Source organism: Drosophila sulfurigaster, chromosome X, assembly GCF_023558435.1.
Source record: "Drosophila sulfurigaster albostrigata strain 15112-1811.04 chromosome X, ASM2355843v2, whole genome shotgun sequence".
Lineage (NCBI taxonomy): Eukaryota > Metazoa > Arthropoda > Insecta > Diptera > Drosophilidae > Drosophila > Drosophila sulfurigaster.
Genome location: NC_084885.1, coordinates 17005540 through 17028544, shown reverse-complemented (window position 1 = coordinate 17028544; position 23005 = coordinate 17005540). Strand labels below are relative to the sequence as shown.

At 39.7% G+C, this 23005-nt stretch overlaps 3 protein-coding genes and 1 long non-coding RNA gene across 8 annotated transcripts; 2 read left to right on the top strand and 2 right to left on the bottom strand.

Moving 5' to 3' along the window:
* The first annotated feature begins 50 nt into the window (after nt 1-50).
* Nucleotides 51-4416, top strand: LOC133847479 (uncharacterized protein C18orf19 homolog A). Its single transcript, XM_062282559.1, has 3 exons — nt 51-1113; nt 1181-1326; nt 1383-4416. Exons 1-3 carry the CDS (start codon nt 605-607, stop codon nt 1529-1531), a joined length of 804 nt encoding a protein of 267 aa, XP_062138543.1. The 5' UTR covers nt 51-604; the 3' UTR covers nt 1532-4416.
* LOC133847476 (ubiquitin carboxyl-terminal hydrolase Usp2) lies at nt 3866-17492 on the bottom strand. Of its 5 annotated transcripts, none has more exons than XM_062282554.1 (11): nt 17425-17492; nt 15839-15983; nt 14925-15723; nt 11760-12785; nt 7162-7360; nt 5833-5988; nt 5534-5747; nt 5143-5465; nt 4922-5071; nt 4784-4862; nt 3866-4723 (listed from the first exon to the last, which is right to left on the bottom strand). In XM_062282554.1, exons 3-11 carry the CDS (start codon nt 15432-15434, stop codon nt 4651-4653), a joined length of 2730 nt encoding a protein of 909 aa, XP_062138538.1. In that variant the 5' UTR covers nt 15435-15723; nt 15839-15983; nt 17425-17492; the 3' UTR covers nt 3866-4650. The 5 variants fall into 5 exon arrangements, with proteins under 5 accessions (XP_062138538.1, XP_062138537.1, XP_062138540.1 ...); XM_062282553.1 differs by having other exon boundaries at nt 17328-17482; XM_062282556.1 differs by lacking the exon at nt 11760-12785 and having other exon boundaries at nt 17328-17482.
* A 669-nt stretch (nt 17493-18161) lies between these two features.
* On the top strand, nt 18162-21830 carry LOC133847892 (DDB1- and CUL4-associated factor 7). Its single transcript, XM_062283181.1, has 7 exons — nt 18162-18296; nt 18683-18849; nt 18913-19172; nt 19248-19440; nt 19502-19961; nt 20195-20376; nt 20454-21830. Exons 4-7 carry the CDS (start codon nt 19250-19252, stop codon nt 20650-20652), a joined length of 1032 nt encoding a protein of 343 aa, XP_062139165.1. The 5' UTR covers nt 18162-18296; nt 18683-18849; nt 18913-19172; nt 19248-19249; the 3' UTR covers nt 20653-21830.
* Nucleotides 21293-22964, bottom strand: LOC133847893 (uncharacterized). Its single transcript, XR_009895198.1, has 2 exons — nt 22684-22964; nt 21293-22637 (listed from the first exon to the last, which is right to left on the bottom strand). It is a non-coding gene; the product is annotated as an uncharacterized LOC133847893 (long non-coding RNA).
* Nucleotides 22965-23005: the final 41 nt, after the last annotated feature.

Sequence of the window (23005 nt, the reverse complement as noted above, 5' to 3'; positions counted from 1 at the left end):
GTATCATTATTATGACAATTATACAAATTTTGCGAAATTCAGTAAGCGTGAAAAATGTGTCAAAAATTAAAAAAAATCATTCGTTGTCAGTATTTAACATAATGACTATCAGTTCATGTAACGCATAATATTTATTTGCAAACAATTAAAAATAATTTTGGTATATAGGTCTATTTGGAATAAGGCGATTAAGCAAAATCTTTTACAAATATAAATTTAATATAAACAAAAAAATCCAAATTCGCATATTGCGTGAACATTGGCATATGCAGTAGAGTTATATTAGGCAATATATACAAAATTGAAGCGATCGGGAAAGTGAAAATGTGGTGGTTACACGATCTTAGGCTGTTGCAGTAGCACGCGACACGTGTCACGCATCACGCACACATCTCCAATCAGCAGGTGAAATTGTGCCGGGTTGTATAAAACAGTGATTGAGCAAAGCTTGTAGAAAAACAAAGAAACCAGCAAATCTACCGAAGTAAATGTTATTTTGAATAGTTATCAAACGGCATAAACGAATTATACAATTCACCATACAAAAAAAAATACAAATAAAAACTAATAACAAATTGCAAGCAGCTTACATATTAGCCAAGCCATGGTGACAGTTGGACTGCTAACCCGATTCCTGGGAAGTGGCAGCAGCGGAATTAGCAGCGGCATTGTCTGTTTGCGATTATTAAGGCGCCTAAACAGCCCGACAGTCAGTCTTCAATTAACTCCACGATGCCTCAGTGTGCTGGGCAATTTGAATGGCGGCAAATGCAAATCAACGACGACGACAGCGATAACGACGCCAGGAACATGGCCGGCATCAACAATGTTGTCCCCGCTGCTATTGGCCAAATATCGCAGCTATGCGCGGCTGAGCACCAAGTCAACGGTTCAATCCAGCTCGACGGCAAGCAAAACCGAGACCAAATCCTCATCAACGGCCACTGTGACGTCCCCCAGTTCAAGTTCAACGGAACTGTTTGGCGAGGCAGCTAACATGGGTCTGTTTGCCAAATTCAAGCACATGTACAAACAATATTGGTATGTGCTTATCCCAGTGCATGTGCTGACGTCAATTGGCTGGTTCGGCGGTTTCTACTATTTGTCCAAAAGGTAAAATACCATTACTTTTTGCACCACTATCCACATAGTTAATCCATATTTCTATCTTTTCATTTAGTGGCGTGGATGTGCCAGCCTTGCTGCAGTATTTGCATTTGAGTGAGACGATCATTGAGAAGGTGCAAGGCTCTGATATGGGTCACTATGCCATTGCATACCTCTGCTATAAAGTGGCCACGCCAATACGCTATGCAGTAACGCTTGGTAAGTCACCATCGTATGGCTTAATTGGAATACAAATCTATTATTTGTATTCGCAGGCGGCACCACGGTGTCTATCAAATATCTTGTACAATGGGGACATATCAAACCGATGCCGACCAAGAATCAATTGATCAAAATGTATGAGGACACAAAGGCAACGCGTGCTAACGCCAAGAGCCACAACAAAGACGAGCATCATAAATGATAGCTGTCGATGTTGCCGTCGTCGGTGGCCCGGCTTAGGGCGCCGAAATAACACCACCTCGTCACAACAACAACAAACTGCATCATCGTCTGCTGTTGCAATTGTTGCATTGCCATGCGGCACAATTCAGTTGGCTAGTTGTATTATCTGTTAAGCTGTTTTTTGGTGCACACTCGTTAGCCCGCTCGCCCCAACAAACTTTTTTGAAATTAAACTCTCGACTCTCTTAGACGCTCTATTGTTGAAACAATTGGCACCAGATCGGAAGTAAACAACAACAATAATCCTAGCATACTTCATACATATATATATATATATATTTTGTAATACCATCAATTTGCATAATTTCTGTGTTTATGTTGGTCTTGTGTGTTAGTTACGAAACCGTTGCCCGCTGCCGGCTGCCAAAAAAGGAGCACCATACTCACACACACATAACCAAGACATTTTTGCGCACACACACAACCAGAATAGGGCAGCCTCCGATACAAACAAGAAGTGTAGTATATAAATATATACATACATAAACATGTATATACTTATATATATATTTTGTAAATGTAATTTAAAAAGTTATCTAAAATAAAAATGAATACAAAAATCACCTGATCGGTATAAAATGAAGAAACATTCTCTACTTTCAATTTGTCGCAAAATACATAAGTTGTGAAGTGGCGCCATCTATTTGTTGTTGCACTGACGATCTCAGTTGCCACAGCCTCAAAGTATGCCACAAAACTTATTTGCATAGGTATTGCGAAAATGTCCCAAAATACAAAATAATTAATTTCTCCGATACTAACAGTACAATAGAATATCCTACGGCCAAATTAAGAGACCTATTAAAAATATATCGTTGCGCACCAAATTCAGCTTGTCCCGAAAATCATTGAATGACAATAAAACGCAAAGTGATTCGATTTTGTTTTTGCATTTTATATTTCGTTATCATTTTTTTTGTTTGTTTTTGTGTTTTTATTTATTTTTTGTTTTGTTTGTAACGTTAGTAAAATATCCAACAATTATAATTGTAACTAATAGTTAAGCCAGAAAAAATATATATAGTAGTAGTTGTTTCTTCTTTTACAAATAAACAATGTGTCTTGTTCTTTTTTTGTTTTGTTGTTTTGTTTTTAGTTGTTATGCTCTGTGTAGTTGAGTGTGTGTTGCGAGTGTCTCTCGTGTCTGTTTGTATCTGTGTGACAGTGTATCTGTGTATGTGTGAGGTGAGTAAGTGTGTGTGTATCGGTTTAGTTAATAGTAGTAAGTAGTATGTAGGTAGGTAGGTGTATTGTTTGTTGCTCGCTCTTGGAAACAAGTTACATTATGTACACATATATTTAGTTCGATCTCTCTGTTTCTGTATTGGTGTTCATCTCATATATAGTTTTATCATTTACATAAATACAATACAATAAATAAATAAATAAATTATATAAATTAAATAGGCAACAAACTATAATCATAAAGATTTAGAGTTTCTCGTAGGCAACTTTTAAATATGCATGTGTGCGGGGAAAGGAAGGCGAAAATCGGATTACACAGAAAATAAGTATATTTTAACTAAAATAAGTATGTATAGAAAAAAAACAAACAAAAAAGTTATATGTAAATATATATATATTAAACAAGGTTCTCCATTAAGTATTTCGTATGCTGATACGAAATGTAAATTTGAGACTAGTTTGGATTGGATTGCTTGATGGTATAAATAAAACAAAAAAAAAATCAAATAAATTAAAACAAATAGAATACAAATTTGAAACGTAATTTTTTTTAAGGTATTCCATGATGTGTTTAGATTAGTTTTTTTTTTCTTTCTTTCTTTTTGGTGTTCTCGTGCTATTCTCATCCATTTTAGTTGGTTTTGTTTTTTATATTCTCTTTATAATTAACTGCTAGCATTTATCATAAGTACGTTTCACAATGCAGCTTCAATTTGTTTCTTTCATTCCTCTGTTGCACTTTACGCCAAATGTTCTCTCTTAGTTGCATTAATTTTTGTTTTTTGTTTTGTATTCTTTATAAACTATTCATTTGCTAAAAGCTTTTTCTTTTTGCTAGTCATTTTTGTTTTGTTTTTCATTTGCATTTTTAGTTCTCATTTAGAATGTGTTGGGGTCTGTTTGGTGTCGTCGTGTGTTAATTATGTTCATGTGGTACCCCGTTTTATAATTTCGCGTTTTTGTTTCAGGTTTAATTGTGGTTTCATCAGTTAGTCAATTTTTTGTTTTCTTTTGTTTTGTTATGAAATATATATACTGATTCATTATTGCACAAATTAGCTTTGTTTGTCGGTTTTGTTTGCGAAATCGCTTTGCTGCTTCATATTTGTTTGTTTTTTTTTTGTTTTATATTTTTTTGTTAATTTAATTTTGTTTCATTTTACACAACCACTTGACACGGCTTTCAGCAAACCAAAATGTTGTATTGATCTGTTTGTATTGATTGGAGCATTACAAATTCAGACATACATTAACTTATATCATTGACAATCAAATACATTTCGTGAGTTTTGTTTTTAATTACAAAAATTTAAGACGCGAATTGAATAATTAAACATATGCTGTAGAAATGCCAGAAAGAATTTTGCTATATTTTGGTTAAATTGTGGAAAGTTATTATTGTTGTGTTATTTCTATCTTGGCTTGCCGAAAGCTATGTTGCACAAATTGCTATAATTATTATTTGTAATATATACTCTCATTTTTGCTTTCTTTCTGTTGTTGTTGTTTCTCGGGTTCAATTAATTGTTGATTATCTTCCATCGTCTGTTTTTTATGTACACATCATTTAGCTTCGACCGTCGTCACACATGAAATCCATTGCATTGATTCATTTGGTTTCGTTTTGAGTTAAAAGTTAGTTAATATTTATACGCACAATTGCAAAAATTCTACGAAATGTTTGCTAAGCTGTTTTTCATTTTCATTTTCTTTGCAATTTGTTCTTCTCGCTGCAGTTGCTTGTTTGCTTGATGCGGTTTTATTGTTTGTGATGATTGCTGAGTTTATGTTATTTATTTATGTTGTTGTTGTTGTTGATAGTATAGTATTGCAATTGTTCAGCTGCAGTTTCTTCTTCTTTGCTTGATGGGGAGAGGAGTAGGAGAGTTAGCCTTACGCTCGTTCGTAAAATAGTATATAGGCACTGGGTGAAACGAGACAGCTTTCAGAAAGGGCATCGCTAACGCTGCAATAAAATCAATTGAAATCAATAAAGAAAATAAATTGAATTGAAAGTGTAACTTACATATTATCATTGAATTCATGCCACTTGCGGGAGTCTGGATGCTTGCAAATAGCCACATAATGACCACCAACCGTTGAGCCTGTCGAGAGAAGCAATCAATAAAGCAATCATTATAATCGATGTGGGGGACTGACTTACCCATATGATTGGAGATCGCGTAGAGCGAATAATGCACATTCGAATTTGGATTTGCGCCATATGAGGCCATGTTGAGCTCACGGTCGCCTGTGGGGAACTCAACCATATTCGAAAGCTTACTCCAACGAGTCTCGGAGAAGCGTTTCAAATCTACAACAAACAGACAAACAAAACAAATTATATCGAGAATCAATCGTAAATGGATGAAATCATTCGCTTACGTATGACTAAGTATTTCGGAAAGCGCTGGATGGTTAAACTCTTGGTGCATTTTCGTCGTGTCTTGCATTTGGAGCACGTGGGCATCTCGTCGCCATCCAATACCTCTTCGCGAATGAATAAATCCAAACAAGCGTCCAGTTTGCAGCGCGATGACGATGGCAACGGTACGCTCAAATCCCAGAAGGGGTCAAAAGTAACGCTTGTGTTGCTGCAACTTGTGCACTTCAGTGTGCTTTTTAACTGACCCACGAATAGGTCGCGTATCAGAGAATTCTCGTTGCGCGAATACCACTCCCAAGTCAGATCCGCCTTCTTATTGTCACTGCAATTGTCATAAGCGAGTTGTAATTGTTGAATGTTGAATGTCAAATGGTCAAATTTGCTACTCACCTGAGATTATCATCAATGTTTAGAGGCTCTCCTTTCGTTCCCGTATTGAGTGCCGAGTGCAACGAGTCAAGGAAGAAGCGCAAAAACTCTTGGGCATCCTGTTGACTGCAATCACTGTACATGCGATGCTTTGTGGAGAAGGCAAGCTTCAATCCCATCGGGGTCACGCTGTTCACATTTGTCGTCCACATTTCCTGAATGAGCTTGGCAAATTCTACAGCCCCGCCCCAAAAAAGAAGTTATGATAAAAACACACTCAATATATATATATATGAATATGCAGCATTCATGTAACATACCATATAATATCTGTTCATCCTTGGATGTCGAACGTGTCGAACGTGCACTAGTATGATATTGGCGCAAGAAACGCGTCAGCTCAGTCGTGTGACTCAGGCATTGGATTACCGAGCTCATGAAGCAAGTGTTACCAATGTTTCGCAGACCACATGTACCTGTAGGTAAGGGTATTAAAATGATCAAATTGTTTTTGAAGAGACTGCATTTAATTATAATTAACTGGGCCTTTCGCAAAAGGCACTCTTCAAATTGGATTGCAAACCCGGAAGTCTTCGTGATCGTCGTAGTTCCATTTCGAAGTTGCCGACAAATCCACTGCTAATGTAAAACTTTCTACGAATAGTTCTAGAATATGAATCTACGTATGACACCCGAATGACGACTGATTTTGCTTTTGCTTTACAGGCATTGCCTACTGCTAACATCCTGTCAAATTTGGAATTTACTAAAATTCGATAAATTATCGAACTACAGACTTATCTAAAGTTGTACCTAATAAGTAATCACTTTATAAACCCAAAAATCGAATAACAAACGACATAGTATATATCTATGATTTCAGAGAATTTGCGATCGGAGAATCAGGTATTAACTGACAATCTGGTAAATTTTGACCTCTACTTCAACGATATACTAAATATAACATTTGGTGTCTTTCAGTATTTTATGCAGTATATCATTTGGTAGATTTTAAGAATAATACCGAACTGTTATGCATTTTATTCGAAATATGTAGCGGGTATCTCACTGTTGAGCACACTTGACTGTAGCTTTCTTACTTGTTTTTACTGTGATTGCCGGTAAGCGAACTTTAGCTACATTTAAAGGTTAGTTGAATTATTGCAATGGGCATAAAAGGTAACAAGCTGACAGATGCAGCGGCTAAACTGGCAGCACAATCTCCTTGCAACAACTTATAGCGCAACATTAAGAATATACTAAAAAGGAAGGAAATTACACAATGGGACACCTACGTCTATGGGTTTAAACAATATAACTCAAACAAGGATCGCGTCCGTGCAACTGAGTGTGGGCCTTAATCCATGAGCACCTACTAAAAGGAAAATCTAAGCCCAAATGCCCCAAATGCGGGGGAGATTTATAAATGCAAGACATATTAGATACATGCCCGCAACTTAATAACACGAGGATCTGCCTATTTGACCAGATGCAACCTACTTCTCTTTTTACCTTATCTACTCACAATAATGTAAAACAAGTAATCAAATTCTTAGACATCAACAACAACATAGCCTTAGTTGCTAACACTCCCTTCTTTTAGTTATTATATTAATTTTGTATAAATAAATAGGAATTATTGCACTCACCCTCGAACTTTTCGTCCCGAGAACTCTTGTAGCCATCATCGACACTGCTATTATGCTTAGTGCTTAGCGACGATGAGCCAATGGAAGAAGATGTCGCATTGCTGTTGCTCCGGGTGCTGTCCCGATCCCAATAGCGGCTAGATGTTGGCGAGACTGGTGGCAACACGGAGCGAGAGCTGCTGCTGACGTTGCGTGACGCCTAAGCCAAATGATGGAAATTCGTTAATATCAATATAACGTCCGATAAATACAGTTGTTTTTTTTTGTTGTTTGGCACGAATAAATTAAATTAAAAACGGTACAATATTCGTTGCCAATTGATTTTAGAGTTAGTATTAAAAAAAAAAAAAAATTACAAAATAAGCAGCTGGTCATCGAGCGTTAGAAAAGGATGCATGTAGTATTCTTGTTTTTTGTTTGTTTGGCTGCTGCTGCTGCTGGTGTAAGTGTATGAGTGGCAGGTAGAGTGAATGTAACAAAAGTATGGCATGCGTGATGAGTGAGAAATAGACGCAAACAAAATAAGAATAAACACAATTCTAAAACTACAAACGCAACGTAACGAAACGAGACAAAACAAACACACACACATGTTGGGAGCATAAAACATAAATCGAGCGAAACAACGCAATTGGGGAGAACCTAAATCAGGGTATTAAAAAATGCGGATAGCTGGAAAAAAAAATATACATACATGTAAGCAACACAATACACAGAGAGCGAGAAATAGCGAAAGTAACTAAAACTAAAACTAAAACTAATATATAAATTACGTGGTGCTAGGTGCTTATAATAATTATAATATAATCATAATAATAATCGTAATGGAAACGATAACACGCTGATGGACATGGAAAATTTGTTTCATTAAATTTGTTTTTTGAGCTACTTAAAAAAAAAAGCAGAGCTAAACGGAAACGCAAACAGACAATGAGAGATAGAACTTGAGAGAGACAGAGAGAGAGTAAAAGAAAACAGTGAAAGAGAGAGAGAGAGAGAGAGAGAAAGTGGCGCCCAAGTTGAATTTGGTTGCCGTTTACGCTGTCGCCAACTGTTGCCCAGGGTTTGGGGGACTGAAGAGTTGACCACACGTTGCTGCAACATACTCTGAGGATTTACCTTGTGGTTACTGCTGCTGTTGTTGCCCGAACTGGAGCTGGATGTGGCAGCAACTGTCGCATTATTCACAGCAATCATGGCACAATCTGTTGCACTTCCGCCTCCACTGGTGTTGCTGCTGCTCGTCGCCTTGGCCAACAAACCGTGAGCAATGCGATTCGCAGATTTGCTAATGGGCGCCACACTAGCCAGGGTTGTCATTGTCGCTGCAGTTGTGCCACCGCCACCGCCATTGGCAGTCGTAGTCGTAGACGTTGAGTTGGCCGTCGTTCGATATGCGGCACGTGTCAACGAGCTGGTGTAGCCGGCAGCAATGCGCGTGTTCTCCAAATCGCTGCTGCTGCAATAACGTTGCTGCAGATTGCTGCTGCTGCCGGTGCCGCCAGAAACAGTTATTGATGCTGCTGCTGCCGCTGCAGCTGTTGCTGTTGTTGCCATGCTTCCGGCTGCAGTTGGAGCTGCAACACCTGCAGCATTGCCGCCGCCGCTGTTGTTGCCTCCGCTGCTGCAGTGTCGCATCGGTGTCGGTTGACGTTTCTGTTCACTGAGACTATTGAATTTCTCTATCGATGCCTTAATGCTGAGCGAATCGATGCCATAACGTCGCGCTGTGCTGTTCTCTCGCTCTCGATCTCGGTCGCGATCACGATCGCGATCTCGTTCCTTCGATCGTTCGCCATTCGTATGCTTGTAGCTGTTGAATTTCTCGTAGCTGGCGGCAAAATTCGAATTCGTTGACGAAATGATCGTCGATTTGGGACGCACTGAGGAACGTTGTGCCAATGGCTTATCACTGCTTTGTTGCTGCTGATTGTTGCGCAGCTGCAAAGGTGGCGTTATGGGCTTAAAATAACAGATGCTGTTCGTCGTCACCTTTTGGCTTGAGCTTGTTGCCGCCGCAGCAGCAACTGTTGCCGTCGTTGCTGCTGCTGCTGCTGCTCCTGTTGCTGGCGGCGTATCGTCGCTATCAATGTAGCTAATGTCATCGTGTTGCCGTTGCATGCTGTTGCTGTTGTTGTTGTGGCTGCTGCTACCGTTACTGTTACTGCTGCTGCTGTTGTTATTGATGTTATTGTTGTAGCTATTGTGACTGTTCATAGCGTTGTGATTGTTGTTGCACTGCAGCGTCAGCGGCTTCAACTTGCCACCAGCCACAACGCGTCCAATTGCTGCTCCGCTTACTGTTGCTCCTGCTGTTGCTGCTGCTGATGATGATGTTGTTGCCGCCTTCGAGGCCAAGAGCGTCGACTTGCTGTTGTTACTATGACTATATTTGATATCGATTCTGTGGACGGTTGTGTTACTAGCTATTGCTGTTGTTGTCGTCGTTCTGCTGGCGTTGTTGCTGCTGCTGCTGTTGGTGTGGTTGCTGCTGTTCCCGCCCGCTTGATTGCCATTGAGCGTCGTCGGTCGACGCATGTCATTCAATCCAATGTTGCCAGCTATTGCCAATTGTTTGCTGTTGCTGTTGTTATTCTTGTGATCGTCGCACGTCTTGTTGCGTTTGTGCGTCGTTGTCGTCTTTGCCGCCTGCGTGGTTGTTGTGGTTGTTGTTGTTGGCGTCGTCTTGTGCGTCACCTGCGCATGGGCCAAATCGCACTCGGCCTTCAGGAAACTGGGATCCTTATAGCTGGATACGAGAAAGTAACGCTGATTTGCCGCACGCACTGGATTAACTCCGCCGCTGTTCGAGGTTGTTGTTGTGGTTGTTGATGTTGCTGTTGCACGGCCGTTGCTGCTGGCAACAACACTTCGAGTGGCTGCTGCTCCTTGTTTGCTTTGTATGCCGTTTAATTGTTTGACTGCTGCTTTGCCGTGTTGTTGTTTTTGTTGTTGTTGCTGCTGCTGCTGCTGTTGTTGTTGTTGTTGTTGTGTCTGACTGATGTTGCCGCGTTGCTGCTGTTGCTGCTGGGAATTGTCTGCCTCGCGCTGCAGTTTCGACGCTGGAATCTTGTGGAACCCTCTGTTCTTCTTAATGTCTAACATCATTCAACAGCTCCTTGTTTCGTTGGCTGCTGTTGCGGCGACAACACGACGGACGATGACGACGACGACGGCGTTGTTGTTGTTGTTATTGCTGTTCTTATCGATTTTGGTCGGGCGTTCGCTCAATAGGTTGATCGATTGTTGGTCTCTCTCTCTCTTCGTATTATATTTATCGCACTCACTATTTATCGTTCAGCGGATGTCTTATTGTTATTGTATTGTTGTTGTTGTCGCTCCGTTTCGTTTCTTGTTTAATGTTGGTGTTTGCTTTTGCTTTGGTTTTGGTTTTGTTGTTGTCGAAAAGGCGTGTAGTGCTTACCAAAAATACATACTCTCAAATACTATCTAACACACACACATTTGGACTTGTTTGCAATTACAAACTACTAAGTTTCAACTAAAATTTGTCGGAAATTCACATATATATTATATATAATACTATATGTATACATATATTTATTTGTTTTGTTTTTTTGTTTTCGGTTTCTAGATGCTTTGAACTTTGTTTGGAGCGCCTGCCTATAACAATATTATCGAATTTAGTTTCTCTGTTTCAATTTTCAGTTTACAGTTACAGTTACAGTTGCGGTTTTTCTTTTTGCATTTGCATTTATCGATCTGTGTGTTTTGCGTTGCGTTATTGTTATCGCATATAGGGAGAATATACACTATACATATATATATAGATATATATACATATATATATATATATTTAGCTTAACTCGTTTCGATTTGTCGAGTACAAGTTAATCAAGTGAGTTAGTTAGTTGGTTAGTTCTTTTCTTGGTTTTAAAAGGGATGCGATCTGCAAGAGTTTAGCTAGAAAATATATAGAAATACATTATATAATGTAAATCGATTAATGGAAATGTTTTTGATTGGTTTTTTTTTTTTTTTGCGTTTAACGGTTTAGCCACAACAAACAAAACAAAGAACTGAAAAACAAAGCCAGATCTATTGATCGATTAACAGAAAGAGCAAAACACAGAAGGAGAGAGAGAGATCGAGAGAAAGAGAGCGAATGGGCGAGCGAAAGAGAGAACGAGAGCGCGCGATTTGAAATGAATTTATGCCAGCGTGATTATATGTACAGATTTATTTATACAAAAATAAAAATTATAAAAACCATATATGCAATGATTCATCCCAGTAGTTGACACAAAATTCCTTAAAGGGGTGACTGTAGTTTTTTTTTTCTTTTTTCGAGGAAGGTTTAGATTAAAGGCAACAACGATGCGGGGCAGTCAAGAACAACAACACACACAGACACACTCATACACATCCAAGAATATAAATAAATCAAATCTCACACACAGCTTGCAAAAGAACAGTTCGAGTTATGCTTATCGATAGTTTGGTTAACAGAGAGTTATCGGCTGTTGTGGCTCATCGACGATTCATGCGATTAGTTTGCTTTGCTTGCATTAAGGCGATTTTTTTTTGTTTTTACATTTGCAGTTGCATTTGCATTTGCATTTACTTTTCAAGTTTACCTTGCTGCGCGCTGAGGCGCTTTCGCCCAATGTCAATGTTGCCGTGGCACAAACATCGCCATCGGCATCTCCATTAAGGCTAGCACTGCCATTGGTTGCTGACACATTATCCACATTAGTCACCGCGGCAGCATCGTCCGTGGTGTCCGTCGTTGTTGCCGGAGTTGTTATCGTTGAACTGGAGCTGCTATCGTAGATGGCATTGCGCTTGGGCGAAGTTGACAACAGCGAGAGTCCATTGAGCTTGGCATCGAGTCCATTGCTGTTGCAACTCTCTGTGGCATGACCATTCGTCGTCGTTGTTGTTGTTGTGGCTGCCGTATCCTTTTCCTTGTCAGTCGTGTTTCGTGCTCGTGTTCGATTGCTGCGCAACGTAAACGTGGCCGTTGGCACATCTCCGCTGCTGCTGCTGCTGCTCAACGTGAAACGGCCAGAGCCACTGCGTCCCCTGAGATTCGATGATGTGGTTGTGGAGTTTGTTTCAGCTGCATCGCCAGCATCGCTGCTGCTGCTGTAGAGGCGACTATAACGACTACTTCTTGGTCTATCCAGCGTCACGGTGCATGAGGTGTTGTTATCATTGCTGTTGCTCTTGCTGATGATGCTGCTGCTGCTGCTGTTGTTGTTGTTGTTGTTATCTGTTGTGTCGGACTCATTGATCGCCGATCTGGAACGTGACAGTTCACAGTTGGGTTTATAATTGGCCGGACTATACTTTTCGTATATGTCCAGGCCGGATGTGGCAACTAAACGTGCTAGGGATGATGATGAGCATGAGCTGGACAAACGTTTTGATGAGCTGCTGCTGTTGCCATTTGTGGCATCATTATTGCTGCTGTTGTTGCTATTAGTGTTGCTGCCGCTTGGTGGCAACTTCTTAGCAGCAGCCGCATCGCGTCGCAATGTCGATGTCGATGTCGCATAATCGTCTTTCTTTGTTGATGCTGTGCCTTTGGATGTTATCGATGCACCCGCCGATGTCCGACCATCGCCAATCGGTGTCGAGCCCTTTGATCGACGACTCGTCTAGTGAGTGGCGTCGCAATATGATGGCGCGTATTGTGGTTGTTGAAACATTTATACAGATGTGTGGCGTTTTGAAGGGCGATATAGTTTTGTTTTTGGTTTTGGTTTTTGTGATCGATTTAACGATTAACGAACGATAAACGGGCAACGGTTAACGATAACGATTGCATGTGTGTTCATGATCATCGGCAGCAACACAAACCAATAAAATGTTTCAATTTTTGAACAAAAAACAAATCGAAATAAAAGGAACAATTATAATAAACACCAAAGAAAATAACTGCAAATAAAGTCAATGGAAATCAAAAGAAGAGAAAAAAGCACACGCACACGCACACTGAGACAGACACGCAGCTAAAGGAAATTGCACAGCCAGCCCAAAAGTGTGCAATGGAAATTGAGCACAGGGCGTTTCAAGCGCCCTCTTGAGGGCGACTTTAAATGAGGCGCGCGTTTAAAGATCAAATAGTCACTGCGCTTAACAGATTGATGGATCATCGATGACATGTGAATGTTTGGTTATCGATAACAATATGTACATAGTATGTATGATCGATGTTGTTGAATTTCGAGTTGAGTTGAGTTGAGTTGAGTTGATGGAACACCCTTTGCCCGACAGAGACATTTGCGTATTTGATACAAAATGTATAATTTCAAAACACATAATGTATACACCACAATGCATCATCACATTTAAATTATTGCGAATTTTTAATTTTAATGCCGCCGCTGCCAACAACAAAATGCTCTGCATATATGTATGTATGTAAACTAATGTATATGTTTGTATGTACATATGTACATACATACATATGTAGATAGCACAAGGGCGGCGAGCGATATTTAGTTGTTGCTGCAGCCGTTTGGAGCAGTGCCAACAAGTGGTTCGGCTTGGCCAAAACATTCCATTGCCTTGCCGCGTCGGGCGGCGGGGTGGTGTGCAATGTTTGTTTGTCGCGCATGACGCATCCGCCGCCTTATCGCCAATTTGTGCAGCGCACATGCATATATGTACATACATACATATAGAGAAACGCACGTGTGTGTGCGTGTGTGTAAACGAGCAACAACAACAACAACATGGTGGTGATGGAAGAGGAGGAGAAGCAGGAGCAACGACAAGTTAGCAAATGTGAAAAATGCAACTTCAAAATGCCGCCAACTGTCAAACGAGTGTCAAGCACAAGACCAAAACCAACAACAACAACAGCGACATACATACCATCACACGTACGCATATTTGTAGGTATGCATGTGTAGGTAGGGCTAAGTAATGGAAGCATAGGGCCGGGGGCAGGGGGCAAGGGGTAGGGCTAGGCATGCTAATAAACAGATTGGCCAATTGGGGCGTGCCTGAATGATGAGACACTACTACGACAACATAACCTACACATGACACATACATATGCCATATGTATATGAGAGATGAGGAGGTGGGGGGAATGACGCGAACAGGTAAGTGTATGTCATTGGTGGGTGGGTGGAGAAAGAAATATAGAGATGGTGGGGAGGGGGCGACTTGTGACTTTTGGACAATGCACAACGTGTGAGACGCGCAGCCAAAGCTGATTAAAAATAGTTTTATATACTAAACACACACAGACTTACACACACACACGCACACAGCTAAATACATATTTACACAAATTGAAAGACATACATATGCATAGAGAGGGCTGTTCCGAAAAACGTTGTTTTTGCTTTCTTCATTCAATCCTTTGCGATTTTTGAACAGCCTCTTTGACTGTGTGCTTTATCTAGTTCAATGTGTGTGTGTGTGTGAGTAAAAATGTGCACGTGTGTGTGTGAATGTGTGTGTCTTAACCCAAATATGTTTCGAGCTCGAGAGTGAAAAAGTTTGACAACTACATACATATGTACGCTAAATATTGGAGCCCAGCATCCACACAAACACACACTTAGAACAACGCTCTTGACGATCGCACGCGTGTGTGTGTGGGTGTGTGTGTGTGTGAATGCATTTACTATACATCAAAAACTAATCAAGGTTGGCTAAAAAAAATAAATAAGGGGAATATGTTTGAGGGGATATGGGGTTGGGGTAGTGTGGCTAAAGCGATTTGATCATCATCATCATCATCAAAAATGAAAATAGAAAAATATAATTGCAACACTCACTCCGTATCGGCTGAACGAACTTGTATCATAGCTGGTGCCGCTTAAATACGATGAATTAGTTCGATATCCAGAGTTGCCAAGCGAACCAGAACCGCCGCTCAGATACGATGTGGATCCAATGCTACTCCGCTGTGTTGTTGCTGTGGTTGACGCACGCGGGTTATACGATGAATATGTCGAAGAATATGCCGATGGATAGTGATGGCTGCTGCTGCTGCCGCTGTTGTAATGATTGTAGGCGCCTGATGACGCTGCGTTGCTCCCCGACGATGATAGTGACGATGTGCGCGACGTGGGCAGCAATTTGGGTAAATCGAAGTACGATGATGATGAGTAGCGCGAGTAGCCGTTGGTTGCGTTAGAGCTGCTGCTGCCTCCAGAGAGTGAGCTGCTGGTGCCGATGCCGCTGCTGCTGCCCGAGCTGCCAGCGCCGCTGGCCGACGTTGTGCCGTAGAGACTGCCACTGCCCGCTGCTGACGTTGACGATCTACGCGGCGAAATCACACGCATATTAGTAGCAGCAAAGCAGCGTTCTACCGCTTCAATCGGACCAGTTTGCCGTTTTTATTTTTTTCCTCTTTTCGATTCTTTTCTTGTTTGTTGTTTGCTTCGCCTTTTTGCCTTTGCCGTATTCTAAATTCTCCCGTTAGGCGATGTAGTTGCTGCTGCCTGACTGCACGCGTGTATGTGTATATAAGAGAGAGCGAGAGAGAAAGAGAGCTTTATGTTGTTGCTATTGCTGCAGTTGAGAGGCTCTTCGCTGTGCACTTGTAGTTGTTGTTGATCTGGTCTTATTGCTCTGTAATAGTGAGAGTGAAAGTGAGAGTAATTTTATAAAATGGCTACGCGGAGATGAACACATCCATACATACATATGTACATACATTCAAACACACGCACGCGAAAACACTCACCTTGGCTTGCAGTTGCTCTCTTTGCTAATTGCTGCTTATTTACATAGTTAATAATTGTTGTTGCTTTTTGTTTTTGTTGTTATTATTGTTGCTTAGACTACATGTATGTAAGACCCGTTATTGTTGCAGTAGAGAAATAGGCAAACTGTAAAGAAGAAAAAACAAATTTAGAGAGTATTCATCATGAACGACCTTCGATAGTCAATAAGCATGCTCACACACAACTGCACAGTTTCACAGCGCGTGTGTGTGTGTGTGTGTACATGGACATCAACAAACAGTTGCAGTTTATTACTAATTCGATAAATTTATCACGGACGCGTCATGTGTGTCACTTGTTTACACTTGTTAACAAAACAAACACGAAAAAAATAATCACAATACTCTAAAGTTTCATGAGCTGTCGCTGCAGCTTGTTTAAACAACCACAATAACAACTACACATGCACTGCCGGTGCATGTGTGTGTGGGGTAGCTATGCGGTAACACTGAAGTTTGTATATGTATGTGTGCGTATAAGTCGCCGCCAGGCTGTCTACGGCCCAATACGGCGCGCAATGTCATTGTAACCGAGGAAACCGTTGCTCGTATTTCCTAGTATGCATACACTTCGCACTTTCATTCTCTCTCTCTCTCTCTCTTTCGCTCCCTCTTTCGATATGTGAGCGTGCGTGTGTGTGGGGTAGGGCGCCACAAACTTTCAAACACACACTCACATACTTGTAAACAAACAGACAGACACATGGTCACTATCATATCGATCTCCCGTTCATAAATACAACTACACCATAAACAGCAGCACACAGGCAACAACACTACTACACAACTCATTCAGATTGAGATTCACACATTCCAATGCGCCTATGCGAAAGCAACGATGCCGAAAATCGCGTCAAAAATCGAAATAATTATAATAAAAGCAACAAAAAGAAAGAAAAAAAGAAGAAAAAACGGCGAATCTATTTATAAAAGCGCTTAAAAGCACACACATACACATATATACACACACACACACAGTTGGCTGGCGCTGGCGGTCGCCACGTTCCTGCTCGATGGGTGGTGTGGCGGTGACGGCGGCTGTAGTAAAACTGCGCTGCTGCTATATGCTTGGCCTATAATCGGCATGTGCGCAACTGAGATAGAAACATTGATATTGGCGACAGCGACACACTAACACAAACACGCACGCACACCAACACAACACACACATACGTATGCATATACATATGTATATACGCGGCCAAGCAGGCAACGTACGAATTACGCAAAGTGAAATATCTTTCTCAAAAAATGGAAAGTGGAAAAGTGGCAACTAGCATTTGTGAATTTCAGATTTGAGAACGTGAAAATAGCAGAGCCATAGATGATTAAAAAAAAAAAAAAATGGAAAGGAGTTCAGTGCCAAAGAATCCAATGGCAGTCCACTACTATATGAGTTTAGCAATTTATTTATAAAATTCATCATTAAGCAGCAACACAATTCACTCACGGCGCTTGAAAAAAGTTTCCGTAACACTTAATTGTATCACCAATACGCACGCACTGACTAAAATATTTATGAATTACACTAAAAAGAGCTGCTTTACATGGTAATAACTTATATTATTGGCTTTTTTATATGCAATTTTTCAGCCTGTGGGCAGAACGAACCAGCGTGACCGCAAATTTTATTTAAAAATATACTATTTTTGTTATGTGGTCGTGAAACATCGATGACGCACTATCGATGTATCGTCGCCCTTTTGAATTTTATTTAAGAATTTGACCATTGACTTCTCATTAAATATTCTTCAATACCTTTAAATGGCTTCAGATCATTTTCTCTAAAAGAGAGCTTTCACTATAGCTGTTTTTCGAACATCTGTGTTGGAGTGTGACCACAAAAAACATTTGAAAAATATTCGTTTTAACGCAAGGATGATATATACAAAATGATATATAAAATGATATTTAATTTCCGTGTTCTTTAAAGATTGTGGATGTCATTGGCGTTTTATGAAAAATGTGAAGAAGTTGTGAAGTTCCCACATATGTGAAGTTCCCACATACGTAATATTATAGCAAATTACTTCTCCAGCAGAACTATTAAGTGGTTTTGTAATTAAACGCTACAATCTTTTTTATATTTATAATAAATTTTCGTATCGTATGAGCAATGCAGAAATCAGAAGAACATTTATTGATTGTGGTTGGCAACCAGCAAGTTCTTTACCAAAATATACCCAAAAGTATACATTTCAGTATTTTAAAACTCAAAATGTATATACCATTAGCAATCAAACTGATTGCATCTTTGTAAATGTATCGATAAATAAAAATGTATGCGTGAGTTTGCATCGCGTCCCGCACACCAGATGGTTATAAAATCATAAATTATCGACTTTAGTCGACATCGCCATCATCAGATAAAGTGGCAACACCGCCGTGTATATACATTTTGAGAGAAAATTCTGTTCAGGTGTGAAAATTTTTGTACCTTTGAAACCCGTTTACAAATCAAATATATTTAATTATAAAAGGCAATTGAATGAAATAAGCGTGTGTTGCAACTATGAATGTAGTGCGTTGCGAGCGTTAAGTTGTATTTACATTTTTATAAACAAACAAAAACCTAGGCAGCCGCAAATTGTCGCGTCGCATTACCATCAGTGTTGCCAACTTTTGCAAATTGCAAATAGAAAAAAAAAGCGAAAAAAAAATTCACAACTCGGCTGAATTCGGTTAAAAGTCAGTTTTTTTTGGTTTTTTGTTATTTTTGTGGTCTGTTGTGCTGGGTATCCTGGTGTGTCAATATGACAAAAACGTCAATTATACAAAAATATCGTTATTGCACTATTATTTTAGGACAGCAACGCAATAAACGCTGTGCTCGGACGACCTCTGATAAACAACAACAGCAACAACCATTGAAAAGGACTCTGGACAAGCAGCTCGAAAAAGGCTGAGTAGGCAACACTGTAGCCTGCGTTGCCGTCGCCGCCGCCGCCAAACACGTCGTCATACAAAATGAAGTGAGTCGATAAAATAGCCATCAGAGGAATTAAATATTTTAACTCTATATTATATATTTCTAGTAAACCAAAGAGTACAGCGCTTTTTTGTTAATTTTCGGATTTTAATTCGACTTCGTCGTCGCCGTTGTCGTCATTATCATCATCCGCATCCGCATTGTCATCGCCACTTTTTGTAGCAGCTGTCTGTCGCTCCGAACCTCCCAACTCCCACTGTCGCCTTGCTAGCCCTATTTGGGGCCAAAAACATCATCAACACAACAAGTATCTTGTGTAGAAATTCGGTTTCTTCTTGTTCTACTGCATTTCCCTTCACAACTTAGGTAAGCACAATAACGAAACTAAATATTTGTCTGTGTGGTAAACATTTCTTCAACTCTCCCACTTTGATCTTACAGTTATGTCATCGACCGCCGGCAAACGCAAGGAGATCTACAAATATCTGGCGCCATGGCCATTGTACTCCATGAACTGGAGCGTGAGGCCAGACAAACGTTTTCGCCTTGCGCTCGGCAGCTTCATCGAAGAGTACAACAACAAAGTGCAAATCATCAGCCTGGACGAAGATACCAGCGAATTTAGTGCTAAAAGGTATTCAAATCTCATCTCAATATTCAATTAGTCACTCTACATATATGTACTTCTTTTATAGCACCTTTGACCATCCATATCCAACAACGAAAATCATGTGGATACCCGACTCCAAGGGCATCTATCCAGATTTATTGGCCACCAGCGGTGATTATTTGCGTGTTTGGCGCGCCGGCGAGCCGGACACGCGTCTCGAGTGCGTCCTCAACAATAACAAGAACAGTGACTTTTGTGCCCCACTCACGTCGTTTGATTGGAACGAGGTCGATCCCAATTTGGTTGGCACCTCCTCCATAGACACCACATGCACAATATGGGGCCTCGAGACGGGGCAGCCGCATGCCCGCGTCTATGTTGCCGGCCATGTAAAGACACAGCTGATTGCCCACGACAAAGAGGTCTATGACATTGCATTCTCACGTGCCGGCGGCGGCCGGGATATGTTTGCCTCTGTGGGCGCCGATGGATCTGTGCGCATGTTCGATTTGCGTCATCTCGAGCACTCAACCATCATCTATGAGGTAATTGCCTTGCATAGAATATAGCAGCAAATTGTTTACATCATGGCGAAAGCGGCAATCGTTAACAGCCAACAAAATTTGCTAAGAATACTTTAGATTCTACGCTGATGTCATTTGATGGAGAAATTAGATATCTTAAAAAATAATATTAATTAGAAATGGAAGCACATACAAAAGTGTGACTAATTGTCTTTTTGAAATTGTTAACTTTAACAAATTCGTTTTGTTTTTAGGATCCTGCACATACGGCGCTGTTGCGCTTGGCATGGAATAAACAGGATCCGAATTACTTAGCCACAGTTGCCATGGATTCATGCGAAGTTATTATTTTAGATGTTCGTGTTCCTTGTACACCTGTTGCAAGACTGAGCAATCACAGAGCGTGCGTCAACGGTATTGCGTGGGCGCCGCATAGGTAAAAAGCAACTTTGCTCTTTAAATGATTTTTGACGACGTAATCTAATATTGTATTGTATTGTGTGTTGGTTTCAGTTCCTGTCACATTTGCACTGCCGGTGATGATCACCAAGCACTGATCTGGGATATACAACAAATGCCACGCGCAATCGAGGATCCAATTTTAGCCTATACAGCTGCTGAAGGCGAAGTCAATCAAATACAATGGGGTGCCACGCAACCCGATTGGATAGCCATTTGCTATAACAAAGCGTGCGAGATCCTGCGGGTCTAAGAGTCAATTCTTTCTTGCCCCATACCACCCAACCATACACAACTCACCACAGACAGACACACACCAAACCACACCACACCACACACAAAAACGCTCTCTCCCTCCGTTTAAACGGGCAACTGAAGTCGCCACTGCTCTGAACGGTGATTGTGATTTGTGATTATGCATGTAACTTTGGGATTCAGCTCTTGTTGCAGCTCAAGAACAACGCACTTTAACAGCGACACCACCAGCAACAACAATTGCAGCAGGCAACACCACAGATACACCCACATAAACACACACACACACACATAATGTAGTTGTAGAAAGCGGAACGGATTTTGTGTTTACGTCTGCAGTGGAGCAACAAGTGGCAAGTGGGAAAAGGCAGATGGGAGGAGGCAGCAACAGCAACAGCAGCAGTTGCAATTGGATGCAATAATGTTTAGCGCTTTTAGTTTATACCGCATGCTCTTTCGAGGAGCATCTTAGATTAGTTCACACACTCACACATATATATATATGTACGTATATACATATATATATATATTAATTACGAAATGATAAACACACGATATTTAAGTCTCAAGGTATAACCAAAATATGTATTGCTATTTGTAATTTATTTGACAATTTATGACGTTTGACTTTTTGCACATTATGTATTTTCATGCTGAAAGTTAAGAAAACACCAAAAGCCGCTTGATCCGGGCGCTGTTTTTATTTATAATTTATTATCGTTTTATTTCAATGACAAAACAAGTAACATCAACAACAACAACAAGAACAACAACAATCTCCTACCTCGTTTTCCAACATGTCAAAAATGTTGTTAACAATTTGTGTCTAGCCGCAGCAACCACAGCAACAACATAAACAACAAACACAATAGAAGAGAGAAACCAAGAACAAAAAAAAAATACTAAAAAAACAAACAAACAAAAATGCAAAACGCTTTTTTCGAAATGTTTTTTAATTCTTTGCTCCAAAAACCAAAAAAAAAAACTTTTATTGTACGTTTTCTATGAGAACCAACAAAAAAAAAAAAAAAAAACACAAAAACAAAGGACTTAAGCAAAATGATAAATGCAAAAAGCAAACATAAATACTTGTGTTAAGCATAAAACAAAAACAAACAAAAAATACAACTGCACAACCACAAAAGCTAACAAACAAAAGCAAAAACAAAAAAACAATACAGTACTATTTAAAATACAACTAAAAACGAAACAAAACAACCGAAATATTATATGAGCGAGAGAGAATACAAGATTGTTGCTATCCATTTAAAACCAAAAAACAAAACAAAAGAAAGAAAAACAAAAACAAAATAATGACTGCATACGATTACCATTATAAATATAATAATAATAATAATAACAATTAATTTCATGTAACGATCCTCACTCGTAAGCACTGAGAACAAAAATAATAGTACTACTAACCAAACCAGAAAACCATTTTTTACGCTGCGCTCTGAGACTGAGACGATTTAAGAGACAGAGACAGATAGAGATAGTGACAGACATGGAGATAGAGACAGAGACAGAGAGATACGAGATATATAGAAAGAGAAGGAAAATAAATCATACACAAGTCTCATCGAATATATTCGAATATATATTGTATGTACAACTCTACTCCCCATGATAAGTGCAATTTGTTTCAATGTTTTTTGCTTTTGTTTTGTGTCCCAAAAAATCATACAATAAATAAGAAAGAAAGAAAAACCAACAAACAAACAACAAATCTCCAAGAAAAAACTCTGTAAACTGTGTAAACTCGACAAGACTTAGCCGCATTGTAAAGCGAAAAAAATACAAAACAAATACGAATCCCCCGTAATATCTGAAAATCTGGAAATTCTAAGCAGCTGCAAATGATTTGGCAAAAACGGTTTCTGTGTAATTCTGAGCATTCAAAACAGCAACATTAATTAGCCAAAAGACAAACAAAAAAAAACAAAGTAAAACCACAACAACCTTATGTATATGGGTAATTCTCTGACGGATGTCACGTTTGACCATCTTTTCAGTTAACAAAATAAACATAACCTGAAACAATTTTAAAAATAAGAAAAGGTGATTTTAATAGCTCTAGATAAGTACTTTAATTAGAGCTAAGAATGGTTTTGGAATCTTCTTTCTGTTCTGATAATTCCAATTCCAAATTAACAAATTCGTACGCAAAACCAAAAAATGAACGAATTTATATATTTTATCGTAAAACAGAGCAAGTTTCTAAAATCAATCTTAGCTCTAAAAATAGTGTCAATCCAAAGCTTTAAGAATAACCTTCATTTATTTTTAAAACTGTTTTAGTTTATGTTTTTTTTAACTGTAAATGTTGTCGCGAATTACCCATTACGCTA

Coding starts and splice junctions, on each gene's coding strand:
- LOC133847892 (XM_062283181.1), top strand. CDS start 19,250: ATGTCATCGACCGCCGGCAAACGCAAGGAGATCTACAAATATCTGGCG. Junction 19,441..19,501: donor AGCGAATTTAGTGCTAAAAG/GTATTCAAATCT, acceptor CTTCTTTTATAG/CACCTTTGACCATCCATATC. Junction 20,377..20,453: donor ATTGCGTGGGCGCCGCATAG/GTAAAAAGCAAC, acceptor TGTTGGTTTCAG/TTCCTGTCACATTTGCACTG.
- LOC133847479 (XM_062282559.1), top strand. CDS start 605: ATGGTGACAGTTGGACTGCTAACCCGATTCCTGGGAAGTGGCAGCAGC. Junction 1,114..1,180: donor TTCTACTATTTGTCCAAAAG/GTAAAATACCAT, acceptor CTTTTCATTTAG/TGGCGTGGATGTGCCAGCCT. Junction 1,327..1,382: donor ACGCTATGCAGTAACGCTTG/GTAAGTCACCAT, acceptor TTGTATTCGCAG/GCGGCACCACGGTGTCTATC.
- LOC133847476 (XM_062282552.1), bottom strand. CDS start 10,269: ATGATGTTAGACATTAAGAAGAACAGAGGGTTCCACAAGATTCCAGCG. Junction 5,989..7,161: donor TCGGGACGAAAAGTTCGAGG/GTGAGTGCAATA, acceptor CCTTACCTACAG/GTACATGTGGTCTGCGAAAC. Junction 4,863..4,921: donor CGCGATCTCCAATCATATGG/GTAAGTCAGTCC, acceptor TTCTCTCGACAG/GCTCAACGGTTGGTGGTCAT.